A 19947-nucleotide genomic window follows, 5' to 3' on the forward strand; every position below is an offset into this window, starting at 1 on the left:
CTTATGTTTAGTAATCTAATTATGTTAATGTTAAATAATTGTATTTGAATGAGTTAATGTCAAGTAATTGTATTTTAATGAGTAATTTATTTCCAACAGTAAAGTAAATACCTATGATGTGTTTTAATGTTAAATAATTTTTTTCCTCACAATGTCATATTGGTTGTTTTTGGAGTCGCGTCTTTCACTTGTTTCATTATGAAATGGGTCGAGGTTATTAGCGGACAAAAAAAGATGTATAATTAAACATGTTACAAGTCAAACGACATGTCTGCTAATTTTGACAATTTTATTTGTAAACAACATGTGTTTTATTGTAATACCCCATTTATAAAATAAATAAATAAATGCATAGAAGCCCTAAAATCAATAATAATTGAGCAAGGCGTTAGTTTCGAGGGTTAATTGTAAATATTTTAGAAGATGGGGGTTGTTTAGTAAAATTCGAACTTATTTTGTATAGAAACTAAGTTTGAGGGGTTATATTATCCAAGTGGCTAAACTACAGGGGTTACTTCTGCCCATTAATGGAAAATTTGATCTTTGTTTCCCCTGTACGCGACATAGCAGGTGGGGATGTGCTCCTCTTGTTTGGATTGCAGCACCATACACCTGCATCGGCCAAGTATATATATGAATTTAACCCTAGCTATGGATAGGAGGGGTGTGTGCATTTGGCGGCGATAGAGAGGTAGAGAGCTCAAATGAGGGGCGAGAAAGAAGAAATAAGAGGTGAGAAGGGTGTCATCCCCGACTTCCACATCGTCGGACCCGTGGTTAGAAGCATGACCAAAGAGAGATAGAGACTTAACGAAATTGGGAGAGGGACTGAAAGAGAGAAAGGGGTGGAGTTGCCAATCACCGGAGTTGTTGCTAGTTGTCGGAGTTGTCGTCGGAAGAGTGAAGGATTTCCGGTGAAGTTTCAGAAGGCTGCGGTGTGCTGAAGAAGGCGATTTCAATCATTAATTCAAGGCATGTCTCGATCTGAGGTTTTAATTTATTCAATAACATTCTCATTCTTGTGTATTCTCATTCTCGTGTATATATGTTTGAGGAATCATATACACTTTGTGATTGAAGACTGGTTCCCGAGACGTTTAGATGAGCAAGGAAAGGGCTGAGTTTGGTAAAGTCTCAGGTGAATTTCGTTGGCAGAGAAGGTCGAAGAAGGAGTCGCCAGCGATCTGTAAACCAGTTCTGGTGGAGTACCCTCGGCTGGAGCTCCCTGGTGAATTGGTGATTGTTCCTGATCACATGAGACGAGGAAGAGGTACATGCCTTGACCGATTTTGACCTTTAGGTTAGATCTAAATTTTGGGCTTGAAGATGTGGGCTTGGACTTCAACTTTTATAGAAATATATAAATGGGCTGATGAATTGAGCTTTAAATCATATGGACTTCAAGGAAATCGATGGGCTTATTATATAGATTAAATATTTGACTAAATAAATATTAATGCAATGGAAAATATTTAAAAAAAAATATATGGTTTGTTTCAATTAGATATAAAGAGGATTACGAGCGTTGGTCTAAAGAGATTAAACACTTGATTTGGAATTGGGCCTTTCGATTGAGATTTGGTAATTGGTTTATTAATGGGCCATCCAAGAATAATCAAATGAACTAGAATAATTAGTTGGGCTTTAGGGTAAGGCCCATATGAACGATTAGGCCCAATTTGGAAAATTGGGCCATAATTTGGGCCTAGATGGTTGTATGACATTGGGCACTTAGAATGAGACATGTTGGTCTGGATTGAACAATTGGGCCTTAAGGTAAGTCCATGTAGAGGCTTGGGCCCAATTTGGAAAATTGGGCCATCTGTTGGGCTTTAAGCCATTGTTGGACTTTTGGGCCTTTAGATTGGGCGTTGGGCTCGAATCAAGCCAAGATAAGGGTAGAGTAGTCTTTTACTCCCAAGTATGGACTTTTGACTATGAGTTGGAACCCAATTATTAATTGGGTGTTATTTTGATAATTGACAGATTCGAGAATCTGTCATCCAACAGCTAGGGTTTTGTCAGCGGGACTTTAGCAGTGTGAGGTGAGTTTTCCTTTTAGTAGGAACGGGTCTACGGCCACAATTCCGGCCTGTCAAGTTAGCAGTAGTTCCGGACTTTGGTCTGATGCAGTAGTTCAGTGTGCTTGATGTCTTTGTGATTCAAGCATGTCTTTGTGTTATGTGTTCCGGACTTCGGTTCGATGCAGTATGCAATATATATGTTTATGGTAGTAATTATGTTTATGCTATGCTATGTTATGCTCAATCAGTTTTCGGACTTCGGTCCGATGCAGGGGACAAGGTCCCAGTCAGTTCTGAACTTTGGTCCGATGCAGTTTTCGGACTTCGGTCCGATGCAGAGGGCAAGGCCCTGGTTAGTTCCGGACTTCGGTCCGATGCAGTTTCCGGACTCGATCCGATGCAGTGGGCAAGGCCCAATAGTTGTTTATGTGTTATTGTATGGTATGTGGTAGTTTATGGAGACTCACTAAGCTTTGTGCTTACAATTTTCAGTTTTGGTTTCAGGTACTCAGTTTTCAAAAGAGGAACTCGGGAAGATTGCAGTACACACACCATTTGTTCAGCCTGGGATGTTTATACTCTAATATACTTGACAGTTGTTATAATATTTTGAGATACATTGCTTATGATTTTTATATGAGGTTTATCGACTATGGTTTTTATTATTAAATTAAACGAAATTTTCAGACTGTGTTTTTGGGATGTTACAAGTTGGTATCAGAGCCTTGGTTCGAGGGATTCAGGCACACTTTCGGGTGTGTCTGAACTCAAACTAAGGAATTGGTATAGAAATTTTCAAAAGGAAAATCAGTTTTTGTAAAAAGGGACTTTTGAGAAAAGAAAAGAGTTTTAGAAAAAGCGAAAAAATTTTTTAGAAAGAAAAGAACTTTGAAAGAGAAAAGGGGGTTGTGCATGCAATCAGCCGAGCTCAAGTAAGTACTCCCAAATTACCCATACAACTTTATATTATGATTATATGTTTCAATTTCAGTAGAACAACATGCTAGAATTAGACTAAGGATCTAGGAGGATGTCTTATGTGTCTGCTATATGTGTTTCAGCTTTATGAGAATTGCATGATAGTATTGAGTAGACAGCAGTCGGATAGCCTGTTTAGGTTATGCCTGATAGTATGAGCTTAACATTGTATGCTAGTATAGTTTCTCGTTATGAGGATAGAATTGCTTGAGTAGTTTCTTATGTCCGAATGTTGCTTGCTTCGTGCTTTGTGGGACTCCGAGTGATGGGAATTAGCCATTAGGTAAATACGTCACATCACATGTGATAAGGGTTGAATAATCTCAGAGTGCTTGATTTGGCCCTACTACGCAGCTCTTGTTTTAGTCTAACCGTTGTAGGAACGAGTCTTTTACTCAAAGGATTATCAGAGCCTCGTCACATGTGATGGTATTCAGGTGATGACTAATTGGAATTACAAGGGGGCCTTCAGCAGCTGAGGACTGGTTTTGGTTGAGTTAGATATTTCCCTAGGGCAAGCCTAGGATGAGAGTAGCAGAGATCAGTAGCAGTAGTAGTGACTTGGTGGAGTCGAGGCAGTTCTTGAAGAAAGTCCGGATAGATGTGGAAGGTAGTATGGGCCCATACTACTGAAAGCATAGGATTCATACTCGAATCAAGGAAGGCTAAGACGAATCCAGGAAACTTGCAGTGTGTGAGATCCTTCGAGTATGATGGGCGTTATGATGACCAGGAGGGTATATTACCGAGTATAGTGACACTACGTGGTAGACCATATGGCAGTTCTAGTGTCAGCGAGGGATCAGGCTCGGATGTTGGTGCCAAGCAGCTTGATGATAAGATGAAGGAGTTCATTTCATTTGAGAGTACGTGGAGTATCATTGACCAGACTCTCGTGATCCTCAGTATGATCAATGAGGGCATAATAGAGATTTGTGATGAGAGGCCGAGTGCATTCTACACTAAGGTTGCAGTCATGATAGGGACCCATACGTTTATGTTTCAGGAATTCGGAGTTTGTAAAGCTTTAGGTTGTCATGGGGGTTAGGGACCCCATTGTTAGCAACAGATGGTTGGTAGTTGTCGCCAACACTTTTCGTACCAGACGTTGTCTCGAGAGAAGACAAGACCCGACTTACTTCCTGTCTCCTGAGGGACAAAGCACGAGATTGATAGGAAGAGGTTGGTAGAAGGTTGAGTGATGATGCGGTTGATGCTATGTAATGGAATGACTTTTAGACCAGATTTTGGGTAGAGTGTGCCCAGGAGATTGAGGCGCAACAGTTGGCGCAAGAGTTGTTAGATCTCCACCAGACGATTGAGACTGTGGCAGAGCTCACTGCCAAGTCTCAGGAAAAAGCTTATAAGGTACCACAGAATGCAACATATGAGGAAATGAAGAAGGTAAGTTATGAAAACATATTGTAGAGTGATAGCAGGGAGACGTGAGTATCTCGGGGTGCAAGACCCTGAATGATATGACTTCTAAAGCTTGAGAACGAGATATGGACTTGGAGCACATTGGTAAGAGGGAATCAGATCAATTGCTTATATTGAGGGTACTCGGGAGGGGACCCTAGATTTTGGGATCAGCTTTTGAGAGACCAACACGGTTAGATTTAGTACAGCACGTGCAGAAAACTACACGATAGAGTCTTTCGTTCCATGGGTTTTGTAAGTGTAACTCTGGGTTATCCTCCATTTGTGTTTGAATTATACTTCCAAGAAAATGGCATATGCCAATTGCATACCGAGAATTATTAGAAGATAGAGAAAGATCATATCCCCAAATCGAGGGATTGGGAGAGTACATCGTCATCTTGGTTTATTCCAAGACTAGGGAGCAGCACGAGAAGCACCTGAGGGAGGTGTCAGAGACTTTGAGAAGGGAGAGACTTTTTTTTCAAGGTACTCCAAATGTGAGTTCTGGTTGCACGAGGTGCAATTGCTTGGGCACCTTGTCAATCAGAAGGGTATTCTAGTCAATCCGGCCAAGATAGAGACCGTGATGAAGTGGGAGATTCCGAGGTCCCCAATTGAGATTTGGAGTTTCCTGGGTCTAGCGGGTTATTCCCAGAGATCTATTCGGGTTCTTGGAGGTGGTGTGATCTTTTGAATTAGCTAGTATTGAATCACTAGCAATGGTAAGTGTGGTTTTCAGTAGATTGGGCTTAGAATGGTAGGCAGAATTGAGAATTTTTCCAGTTTTAAGTGTTGTAGGGCACTAACTGAATCAAAGTGGGGGAAAATCATCTAAGGATTCAGAAGTAGGAGCAGTTTTGAAACTGGGATACGTTTCGCATCCTTGTTTGGAAGGAAGAAAACCCAAGCGGCTGTATGGTTTGAGGATAATGTAAAATGGAAGTTTGGAATAACTTGCCAATAAGGAGATCGTGTTCCCATAATGTTTGCTAGCAAGCCTTAGGGAATCAGGTTGAAGATTCCAGTCAGGACATGGGTTCAGTTTTGGATGTTAGGTTGTGTGTATGCTTGATGTTGGATGTGTTTGGATCAATAACCAGGGAATGAGATAGTGTTAGAGTGTTGTAAGTCTGTGGGTGTAGCCGTAGCATTCACTAGCAGCTAGATAGTGTGAGAAAGTGTTGTAAGTCTGCAGGTGTAGCCGTAGCATTCACTAGCAGTCAGATAGTGTTAGAGTGTTGTAAGTATGCGGGTGTAGTCGTAGCATTCACTAGGTTGGTAGATAGCGTGAGTGTGTTGTTAGGACGCGAAAAGAACAGTAGTACCCACCAGTTCGGGTGTAGCAGTAAGGTTATCCACGGATTGGATTTCGGAATTACCCAGACGGATTAGACCTGGTTAAGCCAGCAATAAGACTGTAGGAGCGTCACTATAGTTATGGGATTTGAAAAGCAAAGGACCATGTGAGGTCGTTTGTGATTTAAGGCTACCTTTGGTCATGTAGTAATCACATTTATTCTTGGATTTGATGACGTCAGGATTCGACGCATGGAACCAATTAGTTAGATCAAAAGGTCGTTAGGGCCACAGTGACAAGATAATTAGTAGCAACTAGTTCCAGAGAAGGATTTTGTTTAGAAGTCGAGCGAGGCGACTAAGTAGGGAGTCCTTTGGCTCCGCAGTCGGGCTGGAATCTGGTATTTCAGATGATTGGCGAAAAATTGAGACCAAGTAGGTCTCAGTAGATGTTGGGAAGCAGCCATGTGGCAGCAAACAGTTTCAGGTAGTTTAGTGTTTCAAACAGTTAGTGTTTCAGGCAGTTCGGTGTTTTCAGGCAGATCAGTGTTTCAGACAGTTTTGGGTCTCCAGCAGTAATGGTATTTGAGGACCTCATGTATGATAAGTGTAACAGATTGTTGAGTATTGCTTAGTCACCCACCGCGGGGTTCATCTATAATGATTCAGTATGAGTGGTCTGTTAGGGAATCAGATCATCTAGAGACAGCAAATTTCAGACATAGTACATGTAATCTTGTTGCGAGGAATTCGTTCACCTGAGGGTTTTAGGGCTTTGTGAAGATTGGTCATGGCTACACTAAGAGGGCTAGGGTGTGCCTAGGATGGTGACCATTTTACTACAGTGGTTGGGTGTGTAAGATATGTTAAGGGATGATTTCGAGGCCGAAATCTAATTTAAGTGGGGGAGAGTTGTAACACCCCGTTTATAAAATAAATAAATAAATGCATAGAAGCCCTAAAATCGATAATAATTGAGCAAGGCGTTAGTTTCGAGGGTTAATTATAAAGATTTTAGAAGATGGGCTTTGTTTAGTAAAATTCGAACTTATTTTGTATAGAAACTAAGTTTGAGGGGTTATATTATCCAAGTGGCTAAATTTCAGGGGTTACTTCTGCCCATTAGTGGAAATTTTGATCTTTGATTCCTTTGTACGCGACATAGCGGGTGGGGATGTGCTCCTCTTGTTTGGATTGCAGCACCATACACCTGCATCAGCCAAGTATATATATGAATTTAACCCTAGCTATAGATAGGAGGGGTGTGTGCATTTGGCAGCGATAGAGAGGTAGAGAGCTCAAATGAGGGGCAAGAAAGAAGAAATAAGAGGTGAGAAGGATGTCATCCCCGACTTCCACATCGTCGGACCCCTGGTTAGAAGCATGACCAAAGAGAGATAGAGACTTAACAAAATTGGGAGAGGGACTGAAAAAGATAAGGGGTGGAGTTGCCAATCACTGGAGCTACTGCCAGTTGTCGGAGTTGCCGTCGGAAGAGTGAAGGATTTCCGGTGAAGTTTTAGAAGGTTGCGGTGTGCTGAAGAAGGCGATTTCAATCATTACTTCAAGGCATGTCTCGATATGAAGTTTTAAGTTTGGGGAGACTCACTAATCTTCGTGCTTACAGTTTTCAGTTTTGGTTTCAGGTGCTCAGTTTTCAAAAGAGGAACTCGGGAAGATTGCAGTGCACACACCATTTGTTCAGCCTGGGATGTTTATACTCTGATATACTTGACAGTTGTTATAATATTTTGAGATACATTGCTTATGATTTTTATATGAGGTTTATCGACTATGGTTTTTATTATTAAATTAAACGAAATTTTCAGACTGTGTTTTTGGGATTTTACATCTATAGTTAAACGAAATCAGAAAAAAATAGATTACAACTTGTACAAAACAATATGAAAAGGATAGCACAACAAGTTACCATAAATGGAAACATAAACCATTACAAATAATAACATACATTACATTTTACATTTTACAACTTGTAAACAACAACAACAAAAAAAAAATCCAACTACAAAGTAATGCTATCTTCAAGTGCAGTATTTTACTTTGAAGCTTCTTCTTCGATCAAGCTTAGTTAGAAATTATCAACGAATTATTGTCTTTTGCATCATCCACCCAACAAATAAACCCAGACTGTGGTGGCTGATAAATAAATATAAAAAAAATTATGTATATTGTGTAAATATTCACTAATAATATAAATAATTCGAGGATAACCCAAATACCTCTTTAGGACAAGCGTAAAATAACCGTCTAGGGTTGTTGGTAGTTCTTGAGGTCCTTATAATACCTTGAGCCCCACAATTGCAAATTGTCATTTCTTTGGTTTATGAGAAGTAAATTTTTATTAGTGTTGACAGGTAAATATATCTTCAATTATATACTACCATTAGACTACTATTTTATAAGTAGTGAGTACTATCTACTAGCATTTAACTACTAGTTTATGTGTTGTCTTATCGTACAGTAAATTTCGGACATATGATTGTAATTTGACTACTGTGTTATAGGTATTGATTATTGTCTACTAGCGTTTGACTACTAGTTTATGTGTTGTCTTATCATATAGTGAATTTCAGACACATGATTGTAATTTGACTACTATTTTATAAGTATTGACTACTGTCTACTAGCATTTGAATACAAGTTTATGTGTTGTCTTATCGTACAATGAATTTCGGACATATGATTGTAATTTGAGTACTATGTTATAGGTATTGACTAACGTCTACTAGCATTTGACTACTAGTTTATGTGTTGTCTTATCGTATAGTGAATTTCAGACACATGATTGTAATTTGACTACTCTTTTATAAGTATTAACTACTGTCTACTAGCATTTGACTACTAGTTTATGTGTTGTCTTATCGTACAGTGAATTTTAGACATATGATTGTAATTTGAGTACTGTGGTATAGGTATTGGCTACTGTCTACTAGCGTTTGACTACTAGTTTATGTGTTGTCTTATCGTACAGTGAATTTCAGACACATGATTGTAATTTGACTACTATTTTATAAGTATTGACTACTGTCTACTAGCATTTGAATACTAGTTTATGTGTTGTCTTATCGTACGGTGAATTTCGACAATATGATTATAATTTGAGTATTGTGTTATAGGTATTGACTACGGTCTACTAGCATTTGACTACTAGTTTATGTGTTGTCTTATCGTATAGTGAATTTCAGACACATGATTGTAATTTGACTACTATTTTATAAGTATTGACTACTGTCTACTAGCATTTGACTACTAGTTTATGTGTTATCTTATCGTACAGTGAATTTCAGACATATGATTGTAATTTGAGTACTGTGGTATAGGTATTGACTATTGTCTACTAGCATTTGACTACTAGTGTACGTGTTGTCTTTTCGTACAATGAATTTTAGACACATGATTGTAATTTGATTACTATTTTATAAGTATTGACTACTGCTTACTAGCATTTGACTACTACTTTATGTGTTGTCTTATCGTACAATGAATTTTGGACATATGATTGTAATTTGACGACTGTGGCTGATAAATAAATATCAAACAATATCCATTATTGTAAGTTATTTGACAATTTGAATACTCTTTGACATTATTTGACTACTATTTTACATACTTTGACTACTTTCTACCATGCATAATGTATTCTTATTTCAAAATGACTACTCTAAAAACGAATAATTACCCCTGTATTCAATTTGAAATGAAATCCATTTATAATGGACACCTTATTCATTGAACATACCAATTGGGAAAATGAGTGGATTCAATGAGGTATACAAAAAAAGTTTTTCCAACCTACCAATATTCTTTCATAATCTTGAAAGAACAAATCATAACTTTTTCACAATCATTAAGAAAGATATTAGAGACCGGTTTCAATTTTGTTTTGTCGCATTGGGATGCTTAGTATGTCCTTCTCTATACTAAGTTATTATTTATTTCAAGTTCATATTTGCCTAATGTTGGTATCGTTTCTTACAGATTACTACCTTTCTCACATTTATGATACCAACAATATTTGTTGGTCATGTACCCCTTATTGGGGCCAACATAACGATAATGTATGTTGCTCTTGCTTTGGATGGTAATCATGAACCCCCTGGTCATAGAATTCACTTTGGGAAGCATAGACTGTGACGAGGCTTGGATTTGGTTCACGAGAAGGTTAAAAGAATTCTTAGGTGACACTATTTAAGTTGGTTTCATAAGCCATATGTTTGATTCCATAGGCTACGCCATTCAACGGGTATACCCAGATTCATATCATGGGTATTGCTGTAAAAATATAGCCGATAAAGTTAGGGCTTCCACAGGAAGTACCGTTGTGGAAAAGTTGTTCTGGAAGACATGCAAAACTTATAATGTGTCTAAATTTTATGTTTGTTTGAACAAATTAACAAATGAGGTTAATGGGAATGATCTTCACTAGCTTGAAAATATTGCAATTGCAAAATGGGCTCAAGCCTTTTTCCTAAAGTCCGTTTCAATGTGAAATATATCATCATTTCGATTGGATTGAATTGACTAACAACAAACACGCATGAGTTACCAATGACGTCAATCATTGAAGTGGTCTAGCAGTCGATAGAAATAGTGTAATGGCTATCGAGTTGCATTCGGAGGTAATAAATATTTGTTATTTAACTTTTACCTTAATATACCCCCTATTTGATTATAACTCAAATAATTTCACAGAGTGAATGCATGGTCATCTTACCCCTTATGCACAACACGTGCTTGAAAGAAGAATGAACCAGTATAATGGTTATGAGGTTACACATATTGGTAGTGACAAATTTGAAGTGAGTTTAAATTTAACCATAGAAACGGTACAAGTTGAACGTGGTATTTGTACTTGCGGCAAATGGAAAAAATGTGGCATACCCTGTGAACATGGTATAGCATCACTAAGAAGGCTTACAGTTGAAGAAATACAACAATTGGTAAATTATGAGTTGACTTCTGCGATGTATCGAAATGCCTTCCAAGCTAAGGCGGTTAATCCTATTCCAATCCTTCTGCATTGGGAAATACTAGTTGAAAATATGGTCGTCTTACCACCATTTGCACGTTATTATATGTTAAGTTATCTTTATAATTAATGTTATGTTTATTTGTAATTCTAAATTCCTTTCAGTTTTATGTTATCTTTGTTATTAATGTTATGTTTATTTGTAATTCAAATTTACATTCAGTTTTATCTTATGTTTATTAGTATTGTTATGTTTACTTGTAATTCTAATTTCCTTTCAGTTTTATGTTATGTTTATTAGTAACGTTATGTTTATTTGTAATTCTAATTTCTTTTCAAATCCGGATATTTTATGACGAACAACTATGTACAAAGAACGTAGCCAACATATAAAACTTGAAAATCAGACTTAAAAACATACTTTTATGGTAAGCTAAAAACGGCAACTTATGTTATTTAATGTCGTTTTTAACAACACGAAGCATACTTTGGAAGGTAAAACCAATGAGGTAACAAAATTGGATTTGAAATCCGGATATTTTCCGACGAACAACTATGTACAAAGAACGTAACCAGTATATAAAATTTGAAAATCAGACTTAAAAATGTTATTTTATCGTAAGCTAAAAATGGCAACTTATGTTATTTTATGTCATTTTTAAACATCACGAAGCATACTTTTGAGGGTAAAACCAATGATGTAACGATATCGGATTTGAAATCCGGATATTTTCTGACGAACAACTATGTAAAAACAACGTAACCAACATATAAAACATGAAAATCACACTAAAAAACATACTTTTATTGTAAGCTAAAAATTGCAACTTATGTTATTTTATGTTGTTTTTAACAACACGAACAAATGGATTAGGTTATGAAGGTAAACAGGCAAGTTGTAAAAGCTTTATTCATGCTCACTATCAGAGAAACTCATTTCAAATCAGTTACAAGAGACAGTTACCAATTACTTAGTGTGCCTAAGGTTATGGAGGTAAGGGGCTTACCACATGCAGACACATATGTATGTAGGAGCTGGAAAGGCAAGGTCCATAATGTATTGTTTTTTCGAATAGTATATTTGTGGTTTCAAACAGTATCTCCATGTAAAGTATCTGACAATTGGACTCCTCTTATCGTACAGTGAATTTCAGACACAAGCTTATAATTTGACTACTGTGTTATAGGCATTGACCACTGTCTACTAGCATTTGACTACTAGTTTGCATGTTGTCTTATCGTACAGTGAATTTCGGACACATCATTGTAATTTGACTACTGTGTTACAGGCATTGACTACTGTCTACTAACATTTGACTACTACTTTAAGTGTTGTCTTATCGTACAGTGAATTTCGGGCACATGATGTTGATTACTGTGTTATAGCCATTGACTCCTATTTACTAGCATTTGACTACTACTTTATTCCTTTTAATAGCTTTTGAAGTGATTTATGGAAACACTTATCACTAAGTTACTGTTTAACTCGTCAATATTAAAGATGAGTTTCTCATACAATGACCATGAAGAAAGCTTTACCAACTTGCCTGTTTACCTCCACAACATTCAGCGTACAAATCCCCATAGTTACACTTACATCAAAACCGATGTTTTGGATCAGTTCGAACTATGTTTTGTCGTTATTCGATGGTAATGTACTTTTTATTTTTTTATTTTTTGTGCTAAAAAGTTTTAAATTAGTTTGAAAACTAATAATTGTGTTGTACTAAATATGAAATAGATCAACGCATTCTTAGGATGCATGCTTCCGGTCATCTTCATAGGCAGTGTTTGTATTCGAGGAGAGTATCTTAATTCAATCTTCGTAGCAGTTGCTATGGATGGAAACAACAACAATACACCAATAGCATTTGGTATCGGGGTGGCAAATAATGTTAACTCCTGCACTTGGTTCCTTATGAGGTTGAAGGATGCTATCAGAGAGGGTAGGGAAGTTTCATTCATAACCAATATGGATGATACCATTTCTTCTTTTGTGGGTCAGGTATTCCCTGAGGTTTATCATGGTTATTCGTCTAAGAGTGTTTTGATTTATTGTCGCTTAAGAATTGGTCAAAGCACAAATTTAGAATACTTGTTCTTCCGTGCATGCAAAGCATATACCACGCAAGATGTTGAAAAATCATTTTCTAAGTTAAGTCATGTTGCACGTGAGGTTCTTGCCAAAATCGGAAAAACGAAATGGTCACGAGCCTATTTCCCTAATATACGTTGGAATGTACTAAACAATAATATTCCAGAATTCCTATTGGTGTTATCGGTTACTCAACGCAATGTACCGATAATAACGCTAATTGATGCAATTGTTCAGTACATCCAACAGACGTTTGCATAACGCAGTGTCGTGGGAGGTAATTTAGAAAGTTTTTATAAACCATTAAAATATCCATAATTGACTATCCGTTTACTTTTCAGGGGTGTTGAACACCGTATTCACCCCTTACGTAGAGATGGCCCTTCACAGAAGGATGCAAAAGTCTCTACGATGGAAAGCAACTAAAATTCCACCTGAGATACCGTCTCTGTTCCCCTCTGATATTTTCCGAGTTTTTGATCTAAAAAGAAGATGTGTTGTAGATCTTAATCGACACACATGTTCTTGTGGTAAATGGTGCAATCTGGGTATAACATGTGGCCATGCTATTGCTGCAGCATGTTATATAAAAAACACGGAATTAACCGATATGGTTCAAATATATTATCGGGATGATGTGTTTCGAACTACATACCAGACTAGAAATGTGAATGTTTTTCCCCTGCATCTGAATGGGAAATACCAGAGTCGTTGATGGTCATTTTAATCCCTATGTAATCCTATTTTACTATTATTTGCTAATACTTTTCTTTTTAAATCGATGTGGAGTAACCTGAGATCGTGGTTTTAATAAATGATGCAAGCGTATAATATTCGATGTGGAGTAACCTGAGATTGTGGTAATGAACATTTCCATTTTACAAATCTATACTGTTTATATTACATTAGGTGGTATAAATCAAAAAATATTTACTATACATTAGGTGGTAAAATTCAAAGAAATTGCATTGCAACATTTACTCTTCTTTAACAATTAATAGCATCTACAATATATAGTTATTGTAAAATTAAAACAGTATATTTATGTAATTTATACTACAATTTGAGTACTCCTTCACATTATTTCACAACAGTTTCATAAATTTTGACTACTAGTTTCTAGAGTGAATAATGTTTTGTCATTTCGAACAGTAAAATTGTCCTTTCAAATAGTACTTCTATGTTGGTATCACCCTGTTAATATGCAACTAACATACATCTTAAATGTGATACATTACAACATTAGGTGTAAAACCCGTGTATTACTCGGGTTGATTAAACAAATTAAATATTAAAATATAAACATTAAGTATTTATTTTAAATAAAATTTTGAAATAAGGAAAAAAATGTATTAATTACAATTACTATCATATTTATTACATTTAATACTTTGTATATATAAATATACAAGTATTATGTGACTTTTTAATATTAAAAAATTGGACTAACCTAGAAATTGACAGGCGGATATTATTTATTTAAAAAATATCATAAATTGACAAGTGTCAAAACTCATGAGAAATTGACATGTGGCAAAATGAATCTTTATTTATTATAGTTGATTCAAAAATTTAGAATGAATTCATCTGAGTTCGGTGTTTGGCATTGTGAAGAAGAAGATTGATATGTTTGTTCCGATAACAACCCAATTCCGGATGGCCCAGATTTCCCACTCCCAGATAACATGTCTGACGACACTTTCCATGCTATGAAGGCCGCTGAAGAAGCCAACGAAAGGGACTCTCAAATTAGTTGCATACTCAACCAACGTGCAAACGACCTAGCAGATCAAGTAATTGAAAAAGAAAAATGGATTGTTGAAACTACAAAAAAAAATCAAAGAGGCTAGGAAATGGATTTGAGATGCAAATATGGAGTTTAATAAGCTTCAAGCTGAACGGGACCGTCTAACTGATGTTGTTAGAATTAGAGGGGATTCTATCGATCGTGAACAAAATTTGTATCCCAAACAGTTTCCTAATCTGTGGATACCAATTTAATTATGTTATTTTTATTATGTCGCAACTTATGTTATTTTATTGTAAGCTAAAAATGGCAACTTATGTTATTTTATGTCATTTTTAACAGCATGAAGCATACTTTGGAGGGTAAAACCAATGATGTAACGATATCGGATTTGAAATCCGAATATTTTACAACGAACAACTATGTAAAAACAACATAACCAACATATAAAACATGAAAATCACACTAAAAACATACTTTTATCGTAAGCTAAAAATGACAACTTATGTTATTTTATGTCGTTTTTAACAGCACGAAGCATACCTTGGAGGGTAAAACCAATGATGTAACGATATCGGATTTGAAATCCAGATATTTTCCAACGAATAACTATGTAAAAACAACGTAACCAACATATACAACATGAAAATCACACTAAAAAACATACTTTTATCATAAGCTAAAAATGACAACTTATGTTATCTTACGTCGTTTTTAACAACACGAACAAATGGAAAATATATTACAAAGACAATGGAAAATATATTACAAACATAATATATTTCAAATATATTACAAACACAATGTCAAATATATTAAAAACATAATATACAAATATATATTACAAACACAATAGCAAATATATTACATAGACAAAGACAAATATATTACAAACATCATTATTTAATGGGAATAAAAATTACATTGGCAATAAAACAACCATCAACGGGTCTGGTATTTCCCATTCGATGGTGGGGGAAGAGGGTGAACAGTTTGTGTCTGGTAGACGAGCTGAAATACATCAGTATGGTAATATACTTGCACCATATCAACTAATGCATGCATGTTTGAATGACGTGCTGCTATGATAGCATGACCACATGTTATACCGAGACTGCGCCATTTGCCACATGAACAAGTATGACCATTAAGATCTATAACACAAGTTGTTTTAAAATCAGAAACTAGATAAACATATGTCGGCAAAGAGACGAGATTTGTTGGGGGATCTGTGTTGCTTGCTAACCAACAGACTTTTGCATCCTTCTTTGAAGCACCATTTTAGCATACAGTGTTAGTACAGTAGTCAAACTCCCTGAAAAATAAATATGGTTATAAAAGGTTGTTGTACTAGTTATTTAGTACCTTTATATTGCACCCAAAATTTACCTGCCATTTTCGTTCAACAAAAGTATTTTGCATGTTCTCACGAATTCCTTCGATAAGCGTTATTATCGGTATATTACGTTGATTAAGCGATAATATTGAAAAATATTGAGGAACTTCCATGTTAAGTACATTCCAACGAATGATAGGGAAATAGGCTCTTGCCTATTTCGAATGACCGATATTCGTAAACACTACACGAGCATCATGGCTTAGCCTATAAATTTTTTTTTTCAAAAATAGACATAGTGTAATATTTTGATGTTATCCAGAACAAAGTTTCCAATGATCTTCAGAGCCTACTCTTATGCGTAAATATTTGTGGACGCTCTTACAAGTGTAACCATGATAAGAATCAGTGAAAACATTATCTACGCAAGACTAACGACATCGTCCATATTGGATATGAACGCTACTTCCCTATCATGTCCGAGACTTTCTTTTAACCTCATCAGGAACTAGCTACAACTTACCAGATTATTTTCAACCGCCATACCAAATGCTATAGGGAAAGTCAGATTGTTCCCGTCTTTAGCAACTATTACAAACATTGTTTTTAGGTAGTTCCCTTGAAGACGAACACTACCAATGAAGATTACAGGCAAGAAACAATTTATGATTCATGGACCTGTATTTTTTAAGAGTGAAAACCAATTAGTTTAAATGTACAAACATTATCAAATGTAAAGAAACAATAGAAATTTGGAAAACAAATATACCACCCATCCAATAGCCAGAAAACAAGATTGGAAACGATCCATCAGATCCGTTTTGATGTGAGTGTGAGTATGCAGGTTGGTTCGCCTTAGGTTATGAAGGTAAACATGCAAGTTGTTAAAGCTTTCTTCATGCTCACTGTCAGAGAAACTCATTTCGAATCAGTTATAAGAGACAATTACCAATTACTTAGTGTGCCTAAGGTTGTGGAGGTAAGGGGCTTACCACATGCGGACACATATGTATGTAGGAGCTATAAAGGCAAGGTCCATAATGTATTGTCTTTTCGAACAGTAGATTTGTCGTTTCAAATAGTATCTCCGTGTAAGGTATCTGACAATTAGACTACTCTTTGACAATTATTTGACTACGGTTTTATAGACTTTGACTACTGCTTTGTAGCCTGCATAATGTATTGTCATTTACAACAGTAGATATGTCATTTCAAATAGTATCTCCATGTAAGGTATCTGATAACTGGACTACTCTTTGACAATTATTTGACTACGATTTTATAGACTTTGACTACTGCTTTGTAGCCTGCATAATGTAGTTTCAAACAGTACTTATGGGAATCCACCTAATTGTTTATCATTCATTTTTCTTATTTAAGTACTCCTATAAAATTAAAACAAACTAACAAACAAATTTAAAAAATGGCCTTTAATCAAACAACTTCTTCTTATGTAGCTACTTCGTCCAATACTCCACATCCATGGACGATAAGAGAGGTAATGGTGGTAACACGATGTTGGATGAATGTTTACGAGGATATAACAACCATGTTTAACCCTGATTGCTTTGAAGGTGATGAATGGACCCGCATAACAACTATGTTTAACCTCTCGTTGGGAGAAGGAAAACACCGAACACAAGAAGATATTTTTGGTAAGTGGATGGATTTAAAGGAAAAAATCACATGGTTCAATCGATGGTATCATCATCTTAAAAATATGTATCGTTATCCAAACAACGACGAAGATCTTTTAGAATTGGTTAAAGATCATTACATTTTGGAGCACGAAGGAAGTGACTTCGAGTATGAGGATGCATGGATTCTAGTTAAAAATAACAAATATTTCATGTAGAAGACTCTTATATGTTAAATGTCTTATGTAATGTTTGCTAATGATGTATCTCGTTTTCTATAATGTTTTATGTTTGTGTTTTATTTTTCATGGAATAAAGTGGATAATAAGTGGGGTACTAGATTTAATTAATAATGTCAGAAGTGCAGTTTAATACAGGCAATACAAATTACAAATACGGGAATTCATTACTTTCGAACATTAATCTAAGGACAATTTAAATCAAATGTGTTGTTGAAATCAAAAGTAGGGTACACGCTTTCGTTCTCTGACCCGCTTCCGGATGTGATCTCATCAGTCATTATGCCCTTTTGTGTCGATTTTTTTCCTCCCCCAAATCCGCTCCCCGATCCCCTACCCGTACAATCATTCCTCGTGTGTCCAAAATGACCGCATGTAGAACATTCTTGTCGTATGGGACGCTCACCTTACGATGGAATACGACCAGTGTTTCTTGGTCTACCCGGCTGACGTCTCTCCATTATGGGTGGCTTCACAATCATCAAATCATCGGGGATCTCCAACTCAGATGGACTTGGTAATGGGTTCACAGACTCCTCGTAAGTTTTCCTCGGTGTCTCTGTAAAGTAAGCTTTTAAAGCAAATTCCGAACAATCTTCGTAATGGTTCATTGTGAGCACTTTTATGACATGACCACAAGGTAATCCATCTATTTGCAACCGCCTACATGTACAAGTTCTTTGTTGGAATTCAACAATGAGACTTTTATGAGTAGAGTTTTTCACTTCAAATCTACTATTTGAGATAGGATACACCATCCAATTATTACAAGCATTCTTATTTGCTTCTATAATCGTTTCATCCCATGGGGTGAGCGTTGTTTTTGCTTCAGCTAAAAAAATAGACATAATTTAATAATATCATATGAGTAGTAAAATAACATTTCAAGTACTATTATATATAAAATATTAATACCTGCAACATTACGTTTCTAAAAACTCCATTGTTGCATTGTTGCACGGAAATACTCAATCAAAATCAATATTGGCATCTTTCTTGCAAATATTGACATTGAATTTATTGAATCTGCACTATTTGATGTCATAAGAAAATACCGATTCCTAGGGAAAATGTGGCCTGACCCATCTTTCTGGATTGATGTTTTGTAGGTATTCCCATACACGATCAATTACCTTTTTAATTTTTTTCATCCCATTATCGAATTTTTTAATATTATAGGCTTTGCATGTCTACCAAAATAATGTGTGCATTGTATCGTTGCTTCCAAAATTTGTTGAAATGTTGAAATACAAATGGATACCGCATATTCCATGATGGGCGTGAGGAAATATATTTGCAATTGACGTCGCTATGGATGGAGCCATATCAGATATGAATGTAAGGTCTTCCATGTTGCCTATACATTCACGTAGTTTTCGAAGGAACCAGGACCATGTCTCCGTACATTCACTTTTGCATATGGCATAAGCAACATGAATGATTTGGTTTTCACCGTCCATTTTCACTGCAAGCAACATCGTACCCTTGAATTCACCCTTTAAGTGACCACCATCAATTATTATGGTTGGCCTACAATATTTGATGAACGCTTGTACCTATAATTATTTTTGATGGCATTAACAAATACCAATTAGGATTCATATGTTATATTTGTTATAAAAAAATTTATCACTGCTTACCGAGAAACCCAGCGCGCTATACACTAACTCAAACCGATCATCATCATTTGTTCTTATCTGAGTAACAGTTCCTGGATTATGCTTGACCAAGTTGTGCAAATACGCTGGTAGTTTGGTGAATGAATCCTCTTTGGTACCTCTTAACATCAACAACACATATTGTTTTGCCCGCTATGCCTGTTGGTATGAGATATTGATTGGAAATTTCGAACTGATGTCCCTCACAATTTCATTACCACGATAAACTCTATTATAATCTTTGGCCAATACTTCAGCAATAAAGTGGCCGAGTACCTTTTTCTTTGATTGTCGATGATTAGACTCCAAGTTTGTTGCACAAAAAGTGTCTTGGTCAACAACTTTTGTGACTTGGAAAGCAGTAGTCGATTTGATTCCCTTTGCCCTAACCATCCAAGAACAATTTTCTACCAAACAAACCACCTCGAACCTTTCTTTGCTCGATCTGGTAGTCTTATAATGCTTACCTTGTTCCATGCATTGTCTTCCAATTGCAAGCTTGAGCAGCTCTTTGTCATAAAAAAT

General features: G+C 36.1%; 1 protein-coding gene and 1 long non-coding RNA gene across 2 annotated transcripts; one reads left to right on the top strand and one right to left on the bottom strand.

Moving 5' to 3' along the window:
* The first annotated feature begins 372 nt into the window (after positions 1-372).
* Positions 373-7668, top strand: LOC145059076 (uncharacterized). Its single transcript, XR_013686619.1, has 3 exons — positions 373-1270; positions 2529-7289; positions 7367-7668. It is a non-coding gene; the product is annotated as an uncharacterized LOC145059076 (long non-coding RNA).
* Positions 7669-18171: 10503 nt separating this feature from the next.
* Positions 18172-19551, bottom strand: LOC145059891 (uncharacterized). The gene is made up of 3 exons (XM_079007655.1): positions 19405-19551; positions 19026-19320; positions 18172-18596 (listed from the first exon to the last, which is right to left on the bottom strand). The coding sequence occupies exons 1-3, from the start codon at positions 19549-19551 to the stop codon at positions 18172-18174; spliced, it is 867 nt and encodes a 288-aa protein (XP_078863781.1).
* Between the last annotated feature and the right edge of the window lie 396 nt (positions 19552-19947).

Source organism: Lactuca serriola, chromosome 6, assembly GCF_051521515.1.
Source record: "Lactuca serriola cultivar US96UC23 chromosome 6, Lser_US96UC23_V15, whole genome shotgun sequence".
Taxonomy (NCBI): Eukaryota; Viridiplantae; Streptophyta; class Magnoliopsida; order Asterales; family Asteraceae; genus Lactuca; species Lactuca serriola.

Coding starts and splice junctions, on each gene's coding strand:
- LOC145059891 (XM_079007655.1), bottom strand. CDS start 19,551: ATGTTAAGAGGTACCAAAGAGGATTCATTCACCAAACTACCAGCGTAT. Junction 19,321..19,404: donor ATAGCGCGCTGGGTTTCTCG/GTAAGCAGTGAT, acceptor AAATAATTATAG/GTACAAGCGTTCATCAAATA. Junction 18,597..19,025: donor CGCCCATCATGGAATATGCG/GTATCCATTTGT, acceptor CTATTTTTTTAG/CTGAAGCAAAAACAACGCTC.